The sequence below is a fragment of the Aristolochia californica genome, unplaced genomic scaffold (genome assembly GCF_029961685.1).
Source record: "Aristolochia californica isolate CCGP_79_NKW_82.1479 unplaced genomic scaffold, dmAriCali1.0.hap1 SCAF_4, whole genome shotgun sequence".
Taxonomy (NCBI): Eukaryota; Viridiplantae; Streptophyta; class Magnoliopsida; order Piperales; family Aristolochiaceae; genus Aristolochia; species Aristolochia californica.
In genome coordinates, this window is record NW_027182103.1 from 24,691,659 (window position 1) to 24,711,875 (window position 20,217).

At 35.5% G+C, this 20,217-nt stretch overlaps 2 protein-coding genes across 2 annotated transcripts in view; both read left to right on the forward strand.

Annotated features, from left to right (window-relative positions):
- Positions 1 to 6,848: 6,848 nt before the first annotated feature.
- Positions 6,849 to 13,398, forward strand: LOC137963939 (uncharacterized). Its single transcript, XM_068811171.1, has 2 exons — positions 6,849 to 8,721; positions 13,368 to 13,398. Exon 1 carries the CDS (start codon positions 7,416 to 7,418, stop codon positions 7,845 to 7,847), a length of 432 nt encoding a protein of 143 aa, XP_068667272.1. The 5' UTR covers positions 6,849 to 7,415; the 3' UTR covers positions 7,848 to 8,721; positions 13,368 to 13,398.
- A 5,488-nt stretch (positions 13,399 to 18,886) lies between these two features.
- The window catches only part of LOC137963159 (E3 ubiquitin-protein ligase AIP2-like), a 41,612-nt gene continuing 40,281 nt past the window's right edge, over positions 18,887 to 20,217 (forward strand). Inside the window, exon 1 of the mRNA XM_068810331.1 lies at positions 18,887 to 18,899. Coding sequence (XP_068666432.1) covers positions 18,887 to 18,899 — 13 coding nt within the window. The remainder of the gene's footprint in view (positions 18,900 to 20,217) is intronic.

Sequence of the window (20,217 nt, forward strand, 5' to 3'; positions counted from 1 at the left end):
GTTCTAGAAAGTAAATTGTTTAAGCAAAAATTGCCATACCAAAAAAATTTCCTGGTAAGAATTTTTAGCTAAAAAAGTGTTTTAAGAAAACATGAGCCAGTAATGGTCCATGGAGACATTTTTTTACCAGAAATAGTTTTCAACATTTCCTAAAAAATGGCATTAACATGCCACCAAACTTTCCTCATAAGAATTTTTTGCAAGAAAAGTGTTTCTAGGAAATATGAGGCACTAATGGTCCTTGAGACGTATTTTTATTTTTAAAATAAATACTTGTCCAACATTTTTTGAAAAAAAATTGCTAACATGGCCTTATAGTTGAAGAACGTAATTTGATTTAGCAAAAAATGCCTTACCACAAAATTTTCATGGTAAGAACTTTCACCTAGAAAAGTGTTTCCAGGAAACATGAGGCACTAATGGTCTCCATAGATGTTTCTTTAGTAGACATATTGGCCAAATTCTCCTAAAAATAGACACTGACTAGGCTTTATAGTTGCAGAAGGTAAGTTATTTCAGAAAAAATTGTCTTACCCAAAAATTTTCAAGGGAAGAATTTTCAGCTAGAAAAGTGTTTCCAAGAAACATGAGGCACTAATGGTCCCATGAGTGGTATTTTTACTAGAAATACTTTTCCAAGTTTTCTGAAAAAAATGCACTAACAAGGCCTCATAGTTGTAGAAAGTAATTGGTTTCAGCAAAACATGTCTGACTAGAAAATTTTCCTCATAATACTTTTTTGCTGGAAAAGTGTTTCCAAGTAACTTGAGGCACTAATTATCTCTACTGATGTATTTTTACCAGAAATACTTTTCCAACATTTCCTTAAAAAATACATACATAAAGCCTTCTAGTAGTGGAATGTAATTTCTTTAAAAAAAAAGCCTTACCACAAAAGTGTTTCCAAGAAACATGAAGCACTAATGGTCCCTTGACACGTATTTTTACTAGAAATACTTTGCTAATGTTTCCTAAAAAAAGTCACTTTCAAGGCCTTATTATTTTAGAAACAAATTTGTTTCAACAAAAATTGCCTTACCACAAAAATTTCTTCATAAAAATGTTCTGTTAGAAAAGTGTTTCTAGGAAACATGAAACACTAATGCTCCCTATAGATGTATTTTTACGAAATTCTTTCCTGAAAAAAGCCACTAACAAGGCCTTCTATTTGTAAAATTTAATTTGCTTCAACGAAAAATGCCTTATCACAAAATTTTTTAGGTCAAATGTTTTAGCTAAAAACGTGTTTTAAGGAAACATCAGGCACTAATGGTCCGTGGAGATGTATTTTTACAATAAATACTTTTCCAACATTACTTGAAAAAAAAGGAACTAACAAGGCCTTATAGTTGAAAAATGTAATTTGTTTCATCAACAATTGCCTTACCACCAAATTTTCAGCTAGAAATGTGTTTATAGGGAACTTGAGGCACAAATGGTCTTTGGAGACATATTTTTACAAGAAAAGTTTTTTCCAACGTTTCCTGAAAAAGGCAATAACAAGGCCTTATAGTTGTAGAAAGTAATTAGTTTCAGAAAATATTGGCTCTGACAATATTGTCATGATAAGAATTTTTAGCTAGAAAAGTGTTTCCAGGAAACATGAGGCACTAATGGTCCCAGGAGATAATTGTTATTAAAATATTGTTCCAATGTTTCTTGAAAATAGACACTAACAAGGCCTTACAATTGTAGAAAGTAATTTCTTTTTTAAAAACTTTCCTTAACAAAAAAAATTCCTTGTTAAGAATTTTCAGCTAGAAAAGTATTTCAAAAAAACCTGAGGCACTATGGTCCCAAGGTATGTATTTTTACTAGAAATATTTCTCCAATATTTCCTGAAAAAGCGAATAACAACGCCTCATAGTGGTTAAATGTAATTTGTTTATGCAAAAATAGCCTTACCACAAAATTTTCTAGGTAAGAACTTTTATCTAGGAAAGTGTCCTGGAATCATGAGGCTCCAACGGTGCCTAGAGACATATTTTTACAATAAATAATTTCCAACATTCCTAAACAATTGCACTAAGAAAATGTTAAAGTTGTAGAAACTAATTTGTTTCACAAAAATTGCCTACCATAAAAATTTTCTTTTTAAGTATTTTTAGCTAGAGAAGTGTTTCTAGGAAACATAAGGCACTAATGGTCCTTGGATACTTATTTTGTACTAAAAATATTTTTGCAATGTTTCCTAAAAAAATCCCTAACATGGCCATATAGTTGTAGTAAGTTATTTCTTTCATCACAATTTTTCTTGTAAGAATTTTTGTTTGAAAAGAATTTCTAGGAAACATGAGACATTAATGGTACCCAAAGACATATTTGTACTACAAATACACTTCCAACATTTCTTAAAAAAATGCACTAATGAAGCCATATAGTTGTTGAAAGTAGATTGTTTCAACAAATATTGCCTAACCTCAAAGCTTTCCTGGTAAGAATTTTTAGGTTGAAAAGTGTTTCTAGGAAACATGAGCCACTAATGGTCCTAGAAGACATATTTTTCCTAGAAATAATTTTCCAATGTTTTTAGAAAAAAAAGAACTAACAAGGCCTTACAGTTTTACTAAATAATTTATTTAAGCAAAAAATGCATTACACAAAATTTTCTTGGTAAGAATTTTCAGCTAGAAAAGTGTATCCAGGAAACATGAGGCAATAATAGTCCTAGGAGATGTATTTTATTTTTTAAAAAATACTTTGCCAATGTTGCTTGAAAAAAAAACTAACAAGACTTTATAATTTTAGAAAGTAATTTGTTTTGGAAAAAATTGTCTTACCACAAAATTTTCGTGGTAAGAATTGTCTGCTAGAAAAGTGTTTCTAGGAAACATGAAGCATTAGTGGACCCTAAAGACATTTTTTTTACTAGAAATACTTGGACATTGTTTCTAAAAAAAGTAACTATCGAGGCCTTTTAGTTATAGAAATAAGTTGTTTTAGAAAAAAATTGCCATACCACAAAATTTTACTGGGAAGAATTTTCTACAAGAAAAGTGTTTCCAAGAAACATGAGGCACTAATGGCCCATGGATATGTATTATTACTAGAATTATTATTCCAACGTTTCCTAAAAAAATGCACTAACAAGGCCTTATAATTGTTGAAAGTAATTTGTTTTAGAAAAAATAGCAAAACCAGAAAATTTTCTTGTTAAAATTTTTTATCTTGAAAAGTGTTTCCTAGAAAATTGAGGCACTAATAGTCCTTGATGACATATTTTTATTGGAAATATTTTTCCTACATTTCCTGAAAAAAGGCACTATCAAGGCCTTACAATTGTTGAAAGTAATTTTTTCTACAAAAAATGCTTTACCACAAAATTTTTAGTAACGAGGCCTTACAATTGGAAAGAATTTTTAGTTTTAAAAGGGTTTCAAGGAAACATGAGGCACTAATGCTCCCTGGAGATGGATTTTTCGTAGAAATACTTTTCCAACGTTTCCTTAAAAAAAAAACTAACAATGCCTTATAGTTGTAAAAAGTTGTTTGTTTCATCAAAAATTGGATTTCCAAAAAATTTTCCAAGTTGAAAAGTGTTTCCAGGAAACATGATTCACTAATGGTCCCTAGAGACATTTTTTTTCCTAGAAACGTTTTTCAATGTTTCCAAAAAAAAAATTCATTAACAAGACCAGATAGTTTTAAGAAGTAATTTGTCTAACCAAGAAATGCTTGGAAACATGAGGCACTAAAGGTCCCTGGAGACATATTTCCAATGTTTCCTGAAAAAAGTGACTAATAAGGCTCATGGTTATAGATAGTAATTTGTTTTAAAAAAATGCCTCATAAAATTTTTTTTCTTGTAAGAATTTTTTGCTAGAAAAATGACTCTAGGAAACATGAGGCACTAATGGTCCTTACAGATGTATTTTTACTAGATATTTTTTTCCAACATTTCATGAAAAAGGCATAACAAGGCCATATAGTTGTAAAATGTATTTTGTTTAAGCAAAAATTCCCTTACCTCAAAAATTTTCATGCAAGAAATTTCTTCTAGAAAAGTGTTTCCTAGAAACCTCAGACACTACTGTCACTGGAGACATATTTTTACTAGAAATAGTTTTCTAATGTTTCCTGAAAAATGCACAAACAAGGCCTTATAGTATACAAAATAATTTATTTCTACAAAAATTACCGTAACTCAAAATTTACCTGGTAAGAATTTTAAGCTAGAAAAGTGTTTCCAAGAAACATGAGTCGCTAATGGTCTTTGGAGAACTATTTTTATGAGAAATAAATTTCCAATATTTCCTAAAAAAAAGATACTAACTAGAACTTACATTTCTAAAAATTAATTTGTTTCAGAAAAAATTGCCTTAACTCAACATTTTCTAGGTAAGAATTTTTAGCTGGAAAATGTTTCCAGGAAACATGAAGCACTGATGGTCCCACGAGATGAATTTTTACAAAAAATATGTTTCCAACCTTTTTTGAAAAAAATGCACTAATAAGGCCTTATAGTTGTAAAATGTAATTTGTTTCTGCAAAAATTGCTTTACCACAAAATTTTCCTAATAAGAATTTTCGGCTTGAAAAGTGTTTCTAGGAAACATTAGGCACCAATGTTCCTCGAAGGCGTATTTTTACTTGAAATACTTTAACAAAAATTCCTAAAAATGCACTAACAAGGGCTTATAGTTGTAAAAACTAATTTGTTTCGACAAAAATTGCCTAGCCAAAAAGTTTTCTTGGTAAGAATTTTCAGCTAGAAAAGTGTTTCTAGGGAACATGAGGTACTAATTGTCCCGTGAGATATATTTTAACAAGAAATATTTTCAATATTTTCTGTAAAACATGCACTAAGAAGGCCTGATTGTTGTAGAAAGTGATTTATTTCAGCAAAATTTTCCTAGTAAAATTTTCAACTTGAAAAGTGTATCCAGAAAATTTGACATTTTCTATAAAACATGCACTTTCTAGTAAAAAAATTCCAAGAAATATTTTTCCAATGTTTCCTCAAAAGATGCACAAACAAGGCCTTATAGTTGTAGAAAGTAATTTCAGCAAAAATTCCCTTACCTCAAATTTTTCCTGGTAAAAAATTCTCAGTTGTAAAAGTGTTTGAGAGATAAATGAGGCACTAATGGACCCTGGAGATATATTTTTACAAGAAATACACTAACAAAGCCTTATGATTGCAGAAAGTAATTAGTTTGAACAAAAAATTTATACCACAAATTTCTTTTGGAAAGAATTTTCATCATGAAAATTTTGAGGACTCAATAGCTAACTGTTAAATTGGGTTAAAGGCCCTATCCCAAAATCACTAGCCACTTAGGAAACCTCTTCTGCCAACTAATAAATGCTAGATCTTTATACTCACTAATGTATGTGGGACTATCCTTTTGAACACTCCCCCTCACGTGTAGGCACATGGATAATTTGGGTAGAGGCCCTCATGTGGTGGCACGTGGATAATTTGGGTGGATGCCCACATATGATAACCTTGCTCTGATACCATGTTAAATTGGATCGAAGGCCCTATCCCAAAATGACTAGCCACTTAGGAAACCTCTTCTGTCAACTAATAAATGCAAGATCTTTATACTCGCTAATGTATGTGGGACTATCCTTTTTAACACTAACCGAGTCATCCAAAGGAGGCTCATTGAGTCACTGAGTTAATTGCTTTATTTCTATATTGTTTTAAATTCGTTTTATGCATTATTTAAGTTAAATTACCGTAGGGACAAAATTGTAAAATTAAACCCTAAAACTATGTTGCCGTCAACCCTACTTAGAGGGGAAGGAGAATGAGAAAAGGCAAGTCTTGAATTAGGTTAAACAGGGTTCAGAGTTCTCCTTGACGAGCTCTAGAATCAAGTTCCCTCTTGAATATGAATTTCTTTCTTCTCTCTTTGATTTTTTTTACCTTCCTCTTCACCAAAAACAAGGAGGGATTTCTTCCTCTTTTCCAAGCTCAACAAGAGGCCTTTAGCCTCTAATCAGTGCACAAAAGCAAGAGAGGATCTCTCTCTCTTTCTGAGCAAAGATAGAGGTTTTCCAGCCACTAAACTGAGAGCAGCAAAGGCTAGAGGTTCTTCAACCGCTAAACTAGAGAGCAACAAGGTTAGGGACTCCTAACCTCTCATCCGTGGACTGCCCAAGTTAGAATCTTTTCAGCCCCTAACCCGGACAGTAGCTGGAAGGGTCCTAACCCTCTCAGCCGTGAGCAGCAAGGGGCCATTCCCCTCCTGTCCGAGAGCAGCAAGGGCTTCCCAGCCTCTTACCAAGAACAGCAGCATAACTGCAAAAAGGAAGCTCATTTCCTCCCAATCGAGAGCAACAACTCTCTTACAACTCTGGATTCACCAATCCCACACCGAGTTATCAAAGCAAGGGACCATAACAACTTTGTATTAGAGATATACCGTTGTTGCAAGTTCGAATCCGGAGGGGGTGACCTAGATGCCAGATTAAAATTACTGGTAGGCTCAAAAAGTGGGTCAGGCCAGTGTTGCTAGAGTGGGCCATTGAGGATGTCAGCTCAAAATGGTGAGAGTATTGTTATGATCCTGAGGTTAAGTACTTCTGCTATCTAATAGATCGGTCTTTTGGTAAGTATTGGCTAGGTACTTAACATTTGATATCAGAGTAGGAACACAATGAGTGATTTTTCATCCCGAGAAAAGTATCTGGCCATACTCAATCTATTGGGAGAAATACATGCAAGGTTTTTAGCATTGGTAGAAATACGCATAGAAATTTTAGCATGCCGTGATGGAAGGCGTGAATCTTCCATTAAAATTTATAAGGGGCCAAGCATGGAAATTCGAAATCGGGGACCATGAAAATCTCTAAGTAGGGAAGACCAGAGCACAATTCCCTAACATGGAAATCTGACATTGGGGAACCAAAAAATCAGAAATCGAAGGCTTATTCTGCAAAAACCTCACCGATAATGGCTGAATTGGGTTCGACATAAAAAAACCCCTTATCATGGCAAGGAAAACCCCTTCCTGAATAGGAGACAGAAATATTTCTAGAGACTCTTCCCACCTGGAAAAGTTTCTGACCTACCTCTTTCTCGGAAAAAAGTCGACCTAAATTCTCCAATCTTCACCGACTGGAGAAGCACCATGTGGCTGCTGTTTGCCATCCAAAAAAGGTGAGGCTCTGTCGGAAAAAGGTCCGGTTGGCTTTGGTGGAAGAAAATACTTCAGGAACAGTGAGTTCCGAATTGAAATGTTGACACCTCTCACGGTTGCTCTCAGCAGCCTAGCGGGTAACTGACTTCAATGAATTTTGGGGTCAGTTTTTTAGACGATTTTCTACAAATTTCGTTTTCTCCTTTCTCTAGTCCTTCATTGTTTTTAAGAAAACACTCTCAAATTGGGTTGAGGGTGCACCGTTGGACACAAAAATAGAAAGGTTACTCCAATTTTGACGGAGTTCAGGCTTTAGTGTCTGAAATGCGAGATGGGAATTTTTTGGGTAGTTTGGGAATCATACAGAAATTTCTATGGGTGATGAATTATCTTACTATTGATGAGAACATAATCAATTTCTGGGTGGAGACTGAACAAAGTATACTTGATGCGGTTTTACGTGGGCATATTGATTTTGCGTCTAATCCATGGCCATCAATTTCTAGTGGTGCCTCATTAAGCAGTGGAATTAGCACACGGCCTATAATTTTCTTGCAATATTTCGGGAAGATAGGGAGAATGGACGAGGCCGTGCAGCTGTTTGATGATATGCCTGAAAGAAAGGTGGAGTACTGGATTTCTTTGCTAAGAAGTTTTGCTGAACAGGGGAATGTGATAAATTATATTACTGTTGTTGAGAACAGAAACAGTGTTCTTACTGCATGTGCCATTCTTGGATTCTTGAGATTGAGATGATGATGAAATTTAAAATTGCTGCTGCTGTTGCAGTGAAGAAAGGTGCACAACATTAGAAAACTGAAACTGAGAGTAAGATTTTGATGCTGCCAACCAGGATAATGAGGCAATGTGGATGGATATATATGCAAAGTGTGGGATGGCTACAGTCAATTTTTTTTTGCTTCTGCTGTTGCAGTGGTGATATATGCTGGCATGCACAGAAGGATACATGACCACTAAGTTGATGACGACTTTTAAATTTGCTGCTGCTGTGGCAGTGCAGAAAGGGGCACAACAGTAGAAAATAAAAACTGATAGAAATGATGTATATGAGCAGAATTTATCAAGTTCAGAGGCTTTATCATTATCTTCAACAAAGGGTGCTATTGGGCAGCTGGGGCTGTTGAAGCAGTTGAAGCAATCTTTACTGTCTACACTATGGAATTGCTCAACCAACCATAAATCTTCACAATGCAGATCCTGATTTCCATGATGATTCCATGCCTCTGAGTGTTTCAAGGGTCTTGCCAATCAGGGTTTGCCTTTCAAATTCTTTGCACTTGGAGGAACACTTGCAAATTTCGAAGTGGTGTGATATTGTCATTTTGACTGCTGTCTACAAAACAGTGCTGCAAATTGAGATAGGAGGTGAAGCGGCAATTTTGCACTCTATTTCAATGGAAAGGCTTCAACTTGCCGTGGCAATGAATGCCAACTTCCCTACTGCTGCTACATAAATTCACCAGAGAGCACTATTTGCTCTTCGTAAGTCTTCTCAGAAGAATTATAGCAACATTGCTGCTCACAACTCAGGCCTAAACCATATTGGTCTGCGGATGGAGAAAATCTTTCAACAGAAGAAATATGTTGTTGTTTGTGAGAACATCATCAGGTATGGAAGCTTTGTTCCAAGGGTCATATTTTTACTAGAAATACTTTTTCAATGTTTCCTTAAAAAATGCACTAACAATGCCTTATAGTTGTAGAAAGTAATTTTTTGCAGTAAAAATTGCTTTAACACAATAATTTCCTGGTAAGAATTTTCAGCTAGAATTATTTTCCAGGAACCATGAAGTACTAATGGTCCCTCATGACGTATATTTACTTAAAATACCTTTCAAATATTTTCTGGAAAAAAAGGTATTAACAAAGCCTTGTGGTTGTAGAAATTAATTTGTTTGAGCAAAAATTGCCTTACCTCAAAATTTTCCTGGTAAGCATTTTCAGCTTAAAAAGTGTTTCCTATAAACATAAGGCAGTAATGGTTCCTGGAGACGTATTTTTACTAGAAATGTTGTTGAATTTATGGGAGAGAGAAATACTTCATTTACTTGTTGTAATCAGAGTACATGAACCCTTATTTATAATAGAGGAAACTAGTGGAGTCCGATTACAATTAAACTACCCTTGTCCCAATTACACCCAAACTCTAACACTTAAAGATAAGTCTTAGCATAATTAAATACCTCAATATAAATAGAAGCCTAACATAGCTAAAACACCTTTCAATAGAAACTCTTCTATGAGACCTCCTTCCATAATAATTTTGGCTTTGTAAGACTTCTTATTGTGAGAGTCATGTAAGAGGCTTTCATATCTTCTTTTCAACACTCATCCTAAAGCTGGAGTTTATAACTTCAGCTTGCAATGAAAAAGATTCTTGGTCTTCAATTTTATTTGCTGCAAACTTTTCTTCTTAGATGCAAAAAAAACTTCATCTTTAAAAAACTTAATTTTTTGTTCTCCCCCTTTCTTGCCTTTTTTGTGCTCCCCCTTTCTTGCATTTTTTGTCACATTAAAATTACCACAACATATAGAATAAAATACCTCTTTCTTGTAATTCTTCTTCTAATTTTTTCCCTCAAACTGGGAGGTAACGACAGTGATCCCAGTTTGAAAAAAATAACATAAATGTAGTAATAAGGTCCTCCATGTCCCAACTTGGGCACCGACTCTCAAAGATAGAAATCAGTGATACATGAGTAATGCCTGTCATTCACAAGACGGTGATAAAAGACCCACGGATACATATAAAAGGTCTCAATGGACTTAAAGGTAAACCAACCAAAGCAACACATAAGGGGTTGGCTCAAAGGGGTATGTGAGAGTCAAATAAAGGATGGTAGGAAACAGGATGCCAAATAACGAATGGGTAATGGGTAAAGAGGAAGATAAGATGTTGAGGCCACCATGTGCTTTATTTTTCTAAGAAATTCAAATTCTGTAGCAGATGAACCAATACTGACAACAGTTAGCAAATAATGAACCCAAGGCAAGCAACTAAGAAGTTCTTCTTCAAAAATAATGTCTCAATCAAAGAGACACAATAACAATAGTGGTAATCGGCCAATCCCCAAATAACATGTACCAAATATGCAATTGTATAGCAACGGATAACTGGTAAATAATGGAAGTCCATTAGAGTAATAAGGATACATGAAATAATTTGATGTGAGTATCTACAGCAAATAATATTGTTACAAGGTGAGAGCCACCATGATCACAGGAGTAGGTGGGACCAACCATGATCACGTGAAATGGCATGATGAGTCATCACACTAGCTGGAATCCTTCTCACATGAGTTGAAATATTTGGCAATCTTTCTTGATTAATGTAATTGATTTATCTTCCCTTGATTTGTGTAGATTTGGATAATCATGATTGATGTTATTAGGGATATTAGGGATCCTATCTTATCTATTTATATGTAATTGAAATAGTATAAATAGGGGTCTTGGTTGGAGGGTTCAATCCTCTCCACTTCTCAACTCATAAAGAATCTCATTCTATCCTAAACTATTTTTCTCTCTTTTCTGTTCTCTCCTCTCTACCCAAGCTCTCTCTCTCTCGTTTTGTTTTTTTTCTTCTCCCTCTCTCATCTTGAGTGAGGTTTCCATCGTGGGGTCCTAAATTCAACATAGTATCTGTTATAATGTGGGACCCACCATGGTGCACGAGATGGTGGGATCCACCATGAGGACGTGGGATGCCAAAAAGAGTCCTCACCCATGCTAGAACGAGTTAAGAAGATAAGAAGCACAAGCTAAAAGTAGTTAGAAGACCTGAAGATCAAGTGGGACCCACAAAGATACCACGAGCTGGTAATCTTATCAATATGAGCTGGAAGATCATGTGGGACCCACAAGGGTTAAGGCCACGAGCTAGCCTACTCCCTTATGTCCACGTTATTGAAGACTTATCTTAGAGAGTTAGGGATGAAATGTAATTAGGAGATTGAAAGGTTAATTGTATAAGGACTCTATCACTTCCTCTAAAATAAATAGAGGTGTTGTAATTCAGAATTAATCAAGTCACACAACTCCTTCTTGAGTAAATCTCTCTCTCTCTTGCTTGGTGCACACCTCTCTTTTTGCACTTCTCTTCTCTGTACCCAAGAGCTTTTCTCCCCTTTTCTTCTTTTTATTTCTCTCTTATCTTGCTTAGAATATTGGAAAAGGGATCCTAAATTTAGGATCCCCACGTCAAAAGAATGCTCTAAGAAGTTATGATCAAAGCTACTCATAGAAGCTCTTTGTGAAGCAAAATTGATGCTTGTGAGATAAGTTTTTTATTCTTTTTATTATTACTTCAAGTTCTTTGTTTTTGGATAATTAGAAGAAGTTTAAGAGATGATTTTATTTCTGTCTTCATCTTATGAAAATATTGAGATTTAGGCATCTCGGATTAGAAGAAGTTTACCATGGCAATTTTGTCGGATTGCAAGTTTTTGGCTGAAATTCGGTCGGTTTATGTTGAGATTTTCTAAATAAAAGTTAGAATTTTTTTGGAAAAATATTTTCCTAATGAAGAAAATTATCTTCAGCCTATTATGAGTGGATTTTTATCCACTGGATTTCAGAAATCTAATTACATACCTTCCATGCTAAGCTTCTCCATTAACCGAGTTGTTTGAAAAACTCTACTTGGTTTTGTGATATTTTGGAGAATTTTTTGAGAGCCAAGATTTGGTTGATTGTTCTTGGAAAATCAAGAATAGAATATTCTGTTTTAAATAAAAATAATCAAGCACAAATTAAGAAAGGAAGTGGTCCTTTGAAAGTTTGGTAGACTCAATCCATGAAGAAAGGTTCTTGTTTTTTAATATCTCACAATATCTTCTTGATTAGGCCTGATTTTATTTGATTTTTGATCAATTATATATTCCCTAATTCATGAGGAACTGAATATATATACTGGTTTATCTCAAGCTGGAGTCAAATATATTTTTGGAATGATCTTGGAAAAATCTAATTCGGAATTGTTAGCTTACCTTACTTGATGTCATGCTTATTGATTAATTTTTGCTATTCTTTACAAGGAAGACTAGAGAATTAATTATAGAAAATTTTGGCCAGAAAATTGACTGGCCCAAGAGGGTTCCCTCTTTGTCTAAAGACTTGATAAAGCTTGGGATCTCCTCCTTTCTACCCGAGCTAGCCTTGGCCGCACTTGAATCTCCAAGCTTACTTAGGCTACTTCAAATTTGAGTACACTATTACCCTTGGATGGCCTCTTATGTGATTACTACCATACCCTTACAAGGGATATCAAATTTCTTGATCTGGTGCACATCGGTTCGACGGTTCTTTATAACAAGGGACCTACTTCGTCACCTCACCATACTTGGGCTACCCATTGATGAAGAAGATGTTGCTTATGCTAAGTGGTTAAAAAATGACACTTTGGTAATTAATTGGCTAATCAAAAACTTGGAAGAACCTGTCTCCAACAATGATATTCATTTTGACACCACCAAACAAATTTTGGAGACATGTGCTAAGTTGTACTCTAGCTCTGACAACTTACACATGTCATATGATATTCTCCAAAGAATGTTCAACACTATACAAGGAGAAAATATACATGAGTATTTGGCTCATTTTAGAGGCCTTGTTCAAGAATGGAAGCTAGCTAAGCCAACCTCCACCAATGTCTTTGTCCAAGACAAGTAGAAGGAAGCCTTAGCCACTACCATTTCCCTAGCAAACATTAAGCCATATCTCAAAGTTGCGAAAAGTCAACCCAGCACCTCTTCTATTCCCACCTTTGATGATTTATGTACCACATTACTCTGCATTTCAGACTCTTCTTCTCCTTATCCTACTAAAGTATCATCCACTTTGTACTCCGAGCATAGGAGAACATCAACCGACTGCAACCAAGGCTGTGGAAGAAAATTACAGAGGAGGATGAAGAAGAGGTGGAAGGAATGGCTTTGTTAGAATAGACGGAAGGGAATGCACCCATTGTGAGAAAGATGGCCACACTATAGATCAGTGTTTTAAAATCCATGGCAAATCGGATTGGGTTAAGGCTAATCAAGCCTCAATAAGTCATACAAAGGAGGACCATTTACCATAGCTGACGGCTCCGAAACTAAAGTTCTGGGGAAAGGATCCACATCTGTTACACCATCAATTCCGCTTATATATATTATTTTTGTTCCTAATTTTCCCTTGAATCTTTTATCTGTTAGTCAGCTAACATAAAATTTTAATTGCTCAATTACCATCTCACCCGCTTCTTGTGTGTTTTAGAATCTTACAATGAAGCAAGTGATTGGAGGAGGCCATGAACATGGGGGACTCTACCACCTGGACGTGCCTCAAATAAATGCCATCTCAATCAAGGAAACTAAGACAATTCTATGGCACAATAAATTGGGACATCCATCCACACAATCTCTTCATCTTCTTTTTCCTACCTTTAAGGATATGTCAAATTTAAATTGTGAAGTGTGTCAACTAAGCAAACATCAGAGGACCACATACTCACCTCGTCCATAACTTAAAAGTATTTCTCCTTTTTTCGTTGATCCACACAGATGTATGGGGACCCTTGAATATCTCAAACATTTCCTAAGTCAAGTACTTTATTACATTTATTGACGATTGTACTCGTACCACATGACTATTTCTTTTTAAAGAGCGATCTAAAATACCCTCAATTTTTAATCCCTTTCATGCTATGGTTGTCACTCAATTTGGTAAAAGAATCAAAGTACTTAGGTCTGATAATGCCAAAGAGCACTTTCAAAGATCTTGACTATTTTTGTAAAGAGAATGACATTATCCATCAAGCATCTTGTGTCTACACCTCCCAACAGAATGGTGTACCAGAATGGAAGAACCGTCACCTTCTGGAGGTAGCTCACTACTTATTGTATACCATGAAAGTCCCATACTTTTATTGGCCCCATGCCATCCTTACTACATGATTTCTTATAAATAGGCTCCCTCTTCCATTCTTGTTCATAAATCCCCATATTCCTTATTGTTTCCACACGGTAATCCCTTTTAACTTCCCTCAAAAGTCTTTGGTTGTACATGCTTTGTTCATATTAACTCTCCAAAACATAGTAAACCTGATCCAAAATCTGTCAAGTGTATCTTCTTAGGATACTCTCGCATGAAGAAGGGTAATATTTGCTACAATCCCACTCTCTAAAGGTTACTTTTGTCTATGGATGTAAATGTTTTTGAAGACTCTTTATACTACTCTGACAATGTTCCTCCAGGTCTCTCTTCTATACTAGCTTCTCCTCGACCGGTTGTGCTCCGTGCTATGAAAATTGTTGAACTACCTGAAGAGCTGGTTGACACCACTCCTGCAGAGTTTGTGGATCCCATCAAGTTAAGTCCATTTTCTCCTGTTCCTTTTGGACCACAATATGATACTCGACCTATTGCCTTAAGAAAAGAACCCAGAACTTGCACTAGGCCCTCTACTTCTCACCACATATCCAATTTTTTGTCTCACCATCGTTTATCCTCTTAATGTTGTCAAATTTTTACATCTATCTCCTTCATCTCAGTCCCACGGTCCTATCAGAAGGCTCTGAAACATCTAGGGTGGAAGACAATGGATGAAGAAATGCAGGCACTCTATGAGAATCAGACATGGGCTCTAGCTCCTCTTCCATTAGATTAAAAACCTATCAGCACAATCCAGATGGATCAGTTGCTCGCCTTAAGTTCTACTTAATTTCTAAAGGCTATACGTAGTGTTATGGGATCGGTTATGAGGAAACATTCTCTCTGGTAGCCAAATTGAACTTGGTACAAATTTTATTATCGCTTGCTACTAATTCTTCTTGGCCGGTCTATCAAGTAGATGTGAAAAAATCTTTTCTCAATGGGGATATAAAGGAAGAAATTTATATGCAATAACCACTTGGATTTGTGGTTGAGGGGGAGTTGGCATGTCGATTGAATAAATCCCTTTATGATCTAGAATAGTCTCCTCGTGCATGGTTTGATAAATTTAGCCAACCACTTATACGGGCCGAATTTCATAGATATTTCATAGATCACTTTGTATTTCTTAAAGACACACCTAAAGGCAAAGTGATTTTGAACTATATATGTTGATGATATTATCTTAACCGGTAGTGATCCTGAGGGCATTCAAGAAACCAAGGAAAAGATATATGAAGAATTCAAGACTAAAAATCTTGGACTACTTAAGTACTTTCTGGGCATTGAAGTACTACAGTCCAAACATGGGATTATACTATCTCCAAGGAAGTATGTCCTTGATCTACTGGAGGAGAGATGCGTGATGGGGTGTGGACCAGAAATAGTAGACTGATCAGTAGACAGCAGAATCACCGGGCTGAGATTACCGTTCAGTTGGGTTATGAAGCAGTGGAAATTATGACATCAAGACAATCTACGCCTACCTGGGAGGGTTTCCAATCAGTGAGACACAACTGCAATGGAAAAATAATAACAATGATTGCAAGATGACACCAGCTCGAGCAAAAACTTTCAGGAATAAGGGAGATGCCAACTATAGAATAAATTCAACTTCTAGTATTGGATGTATAGCCGATTTCTAACTCTGCAATCCAAGTAGGAACGACACGACACTTCAAGATGAACAAGGTCTAGAAGCTTCTAAATTGCTAGTGATCATAGATCAAAAAAGGATCACATTAACTGTGTGGGTTGACCTAGTCAACTCACAGAACGAGCTCTGATACTATGTTGAATTTATGGAAAAGAGAAATACTTAATTGACTTGTTTTAATTAGAGTACGTGAACCCCTATTTATAATAGAGGAAACTGGTAGAGTCCAATTACAATTAAACTACCTTTGTCCCAATTACGGCCAAACTCTAACACTTAAAGGTAAGTCATAACATAATTAAATAACTCAATATAAATAGAAGACTAACATAGCTAAAACACCTTTAAATTGAAACTCTTCTATGAGACCTCTTTCCATAATAATTTTGGCTTTGTAAGATTTCTTATTATGAAAGTCATGTAAGAGGCTTCCATATCTTCTCTTCAAAAAATAATTTTCCAGTGTCTCCTAACTAAAGGCACTAACAAGACCTTAGAGTTGAAAGTAATTGTCTTCCAAAAAAAATTCTTGGTAAAAACTTTTCTCCTTGAAAAGTGTTTCCAGAAAACATAAGGCACTAATAGATGCTAGAGATATAATTTTACTAGAAATACATTTCCAAAGTTTCCTAAAAAGGCACTAATAAGGCCATAATGATGTAAAAACTTAGTTGTTTCAGAAAAAAACTTACCTTGCACTAAAATTTTCCAAGTAAGAAATTTCATCAAGAAAAGTGATTCTTGGAAACATGAGGCACTAATGGTCCCTGGACATGTATTTTTACTAGAAATATTTTTCCAAATTTTTTTGAAAAAAGGCATTAACAAGGCCTTATAGTAGTCAAATGTAATTTTTTTTTCTTGAAAAATTGAAATACCACAAAATTTTCTATGTAAGAATTTTCAGCTTGAAAATTGTTCCACGGAAATATGAGACACTAACAGTCGGTCCATAAGACCAAGGAAGACCCACACATCCAAGAGATGTGGAAGATGGGCTCATGGCCCATAGATCAAGTCCATAACTTCTTCTTCCTCCTGTTTTCTCTCTATGAGTCCCTTTCTCTTTTTGTCCATGAGCTAAATCCATGGAGTCCTGAAAATCAATATGGTATCAGAGCATTGATTTTCAGGACTCGTAGCTATGGTTCCAAAAATTCCTTTTCTATCTCTTTGTCTTGTGTCCTTGTGTTTTGCTTATTCTCTCCCCTAGTGAAACCCATATTTTTTCTCTTTTCTTTGCTCATATTGCTACTTTGATTGATTATTCTTTATTATATAGATTATTCTTCATCCTAGTATTTTCTCGCTAGTTGAAAGATTTCCATTGCCAGCCATATTTTTTTTTTGGTTCTATTTAGGAAGCAAGGAAGATGACTTTACTGATTTCGGAAAGTTCCTTTGCTGATTGATTTTTTGTCCGTTGCTTCTCCGAAGATGCCGTGATTACCATCTGAAGTCTTGGTGGTTCTCAAGTTTTTCATAACTGTTTGAAAGCCAGCATCGCGGGAGAAGATGACTCTGCTCCCAAGACTACGAGAAAATCCCATTGCTGTTGTCCATCCCATGTTGGAGAAGATCGTAAATTGATCTTATTCTTTGTTTTCCATTCAATTATCCAGCTAGATCAAATTATCCTGGCATTATGGTTTATTTCTATTTGGTTGCTGCTGGATCTTTGGTTCTCTGATCCTGCCTCATATGTCTACTACTTTCTGGAGATAGAATTGTATCATCTCTACTGTCAGACTAATTCAGAAGTTATTCAGATGTCGTATTGCTCTCTCATTCAGCCTGGTCGTTGGATTCATTCCAAGTTAATCTTGTGAGTTATCTGGCCGTATTGATCATCCTCAATCAAGGATCTAGCAAGTTATACGCTAAAGAAGTTTATCTTGGAAAGGCATCTCCACTGGCATATTTTTTTCAAAACAAGTGATTTCTTTCTTGTTTGGAAATTTTTTTTTTCCGTTTGGATTAATCAGTAGTTCTAGCATTGTCTACTAATTTTCTGAATCTAACAGCAACGAAGACATTTTTTTCGGACATAATCTTGCTGACAATCTGGTCGTATCTACTTCTGCTCCCGTTATCTGCCGTCAATCTAGAAATTTGATCTTGGTTTGATCTTGCAGCTGGTTTTTGAAAATTTGGAAATTCTTCATTGGCGTTTTTCCTTTCTCCGACTGCTACTACAAGATCTCCTACCATGATTGTCTTTGGTTTTCCAATCTATTTGGAAGCAGGCAGGAAGATGAAGGTATTTTTGTATTTTATTCACCAAGTTAGGTAGATTGATTTTAATCTAGCGTTGGTTTTGCCAACCCTAACCAGACCTTGCCGGGCAACCTACCGACCCGCCCGACTCATTCTATTCCCTCGGGTTAACCTAGTGGGTTGGGTCAACCGAGTCAACTCTGTCCAAGTCAACTCTGTCCTGGTTAGCCTGACTCGCTTTAGTTATTTTTTTACCTCGATATACATGTCTAGGTCCCAAGTTTTATACCTATTCTTCTACAACTAGGACATATTGATCTACTATTTGACTCAACGCAATTTGGTACTTTTTCCAGCTGGATTATTATTTTGAGGCACAACATATTTGTTGGTCAACTTATTGCATTGGATTATTTCATGGGTCATTTTACAAAGTTTATTATTTTGATACGTGTTATGTGTATTGGAAGATGGTCATGTTATATGGACTCAGGCCCATTTCAGCTGCTGCTATTGTGTCTTTTTGGATGAGACATTATTATTGAAGAAGAGGTGGCCTCAATATCCTTTCTCCTACCATCCTTTATTTGACTCTCACATATCTTTGGGCCAACCTTTTGAATGTTGCTTCGGATGGGAGTTTAAGTCCATTTATACATACATATGGGTGTTTTAATTCCATTGAGACTTTTTCATATAGATACCGGGGGGTTTTTTATTGCCATCTTCTAAATGACAGGCTTTACCCACTTATCACCCATTTCGACCTATGAGACTCGGTGTGTGGGTTGGGACACCGTGATGGAGGAGAGTATTACTACATATATGTTACCCCTCTTAATTGGCATTTATTACTCCCATCACTTGAGAGTCGTTGTCCCGTGGAGGGACACGGTGATGGAGTTTTATTACACTTCTGAGTATTGCGTCCCACTACCTATAGAAGATAGGAGTGTGCCCTACATCCAACATGGGTTATGACTAGACTATGGAGCAATGTTGTACGGCTTGGAGTGATTTTAATCTCACTTATCTTATGCCAACTGGGCCTCATGGAAGAGACCACTAGCATGAGGGGGTTTGTTGGAAGATGGGCCCAAACCCACACGACCTAGGAAGGCTGACAAATCCATGTGTGTTGGAAGATGGGCCCAAGCCCATAAGACCAAGGAAGACCCACACATCCAAGAGATGTGGAAGATGGGCTCAAGGCCCATATATCAAGTCCATAACCTTTTTTTCCTCTTGTTTTCTCTCAATGAGTCCATTTCTCTTTTTCTCTATGAGCTAAATCCGTGGAGTCCTGAAAATCAACAATATTTGCATAAATTAATTTGTTTCAGCAAAAAGTGTTTTACCAAAAATGATTCCTAGAATGAATTTTCAAGTTGAAAGTGTGTCCAGAAAACATCAGGCACTAATGGTCATTGGAGATGTATTTTTACTAGAAATACTTTTCCAACGTTTCTTGAAAAAATATCACTAACAAAACCTTCTAGTTATAGAAAGTAATTTGTTTTGGCAAAGTTTTCCTAGAAAGAATTTTCTGCCTAAAATGTGTTTTCTAGGAAACATGAGGCACTAATGGTCCATGGAGACGTATTTTTACTAAAAATATTTTCTTAGCGTTTCCTAAATCAATGCTTTAACAAGGTCATATAGTTGTAGAACGTAATTTGTTTCAACAAAAAATTTCGAGTAAGAATTTTCAACTTCAAAAGTCTTTCTAGGAAACATGAGGTACTAATTGTCCTTGGAGATTTATTTTTATAAGAAATACATTTCTATCTTGTCCAAAAAATGCACTAAGAAGACCTTATAGTTATAGAAAGTAATTTGTATCATAAAAAAATCCTAACCACAAAATTTCCCTACTTAGAATTTTCAACATGAAATTTTTTTCTAGGAAACATGAGGTAGTAACCCAAGGTTCATATTTTTACTAGAAATACTTTTTCCAATGTTTACAAAAAAAATGCACTAACAAGGCTTTATAATTGTCGAAAGTAATTTGCTTTAGAAAAAAATTGCTTTACCACAATAGTTTCTTGGTACGAATTTTCAGCTAGAAATTTTTTGTCCAGGAAACATGAGGCACTAATGGTCCATCACGATGTATTTTTACTAAAAATATTTTCCAAACATTCCCTAAAAAAATGCACTAACTAGTCCTTGTGGTTGTAGAAATTATTTTAGCACAAATTGCCAAACCAAGAAATTTTCTTGGTAACAATTGTTAGCTTAAAAAGTGTTTCCTGGAAACATAAGGCACTAATCGTCCTTTGCGACGTATTTTTACTAGAAATACCTTTCCAATGT

Coding starts and splice junctions, on each gene's coding strand:
- LOC137963939 (XM_068811171.1), top strand. CDS start 7,416: ATGCGAGATGGGAATTTTTTGGGTAGTTTGGGAATCATACAGAAATTT.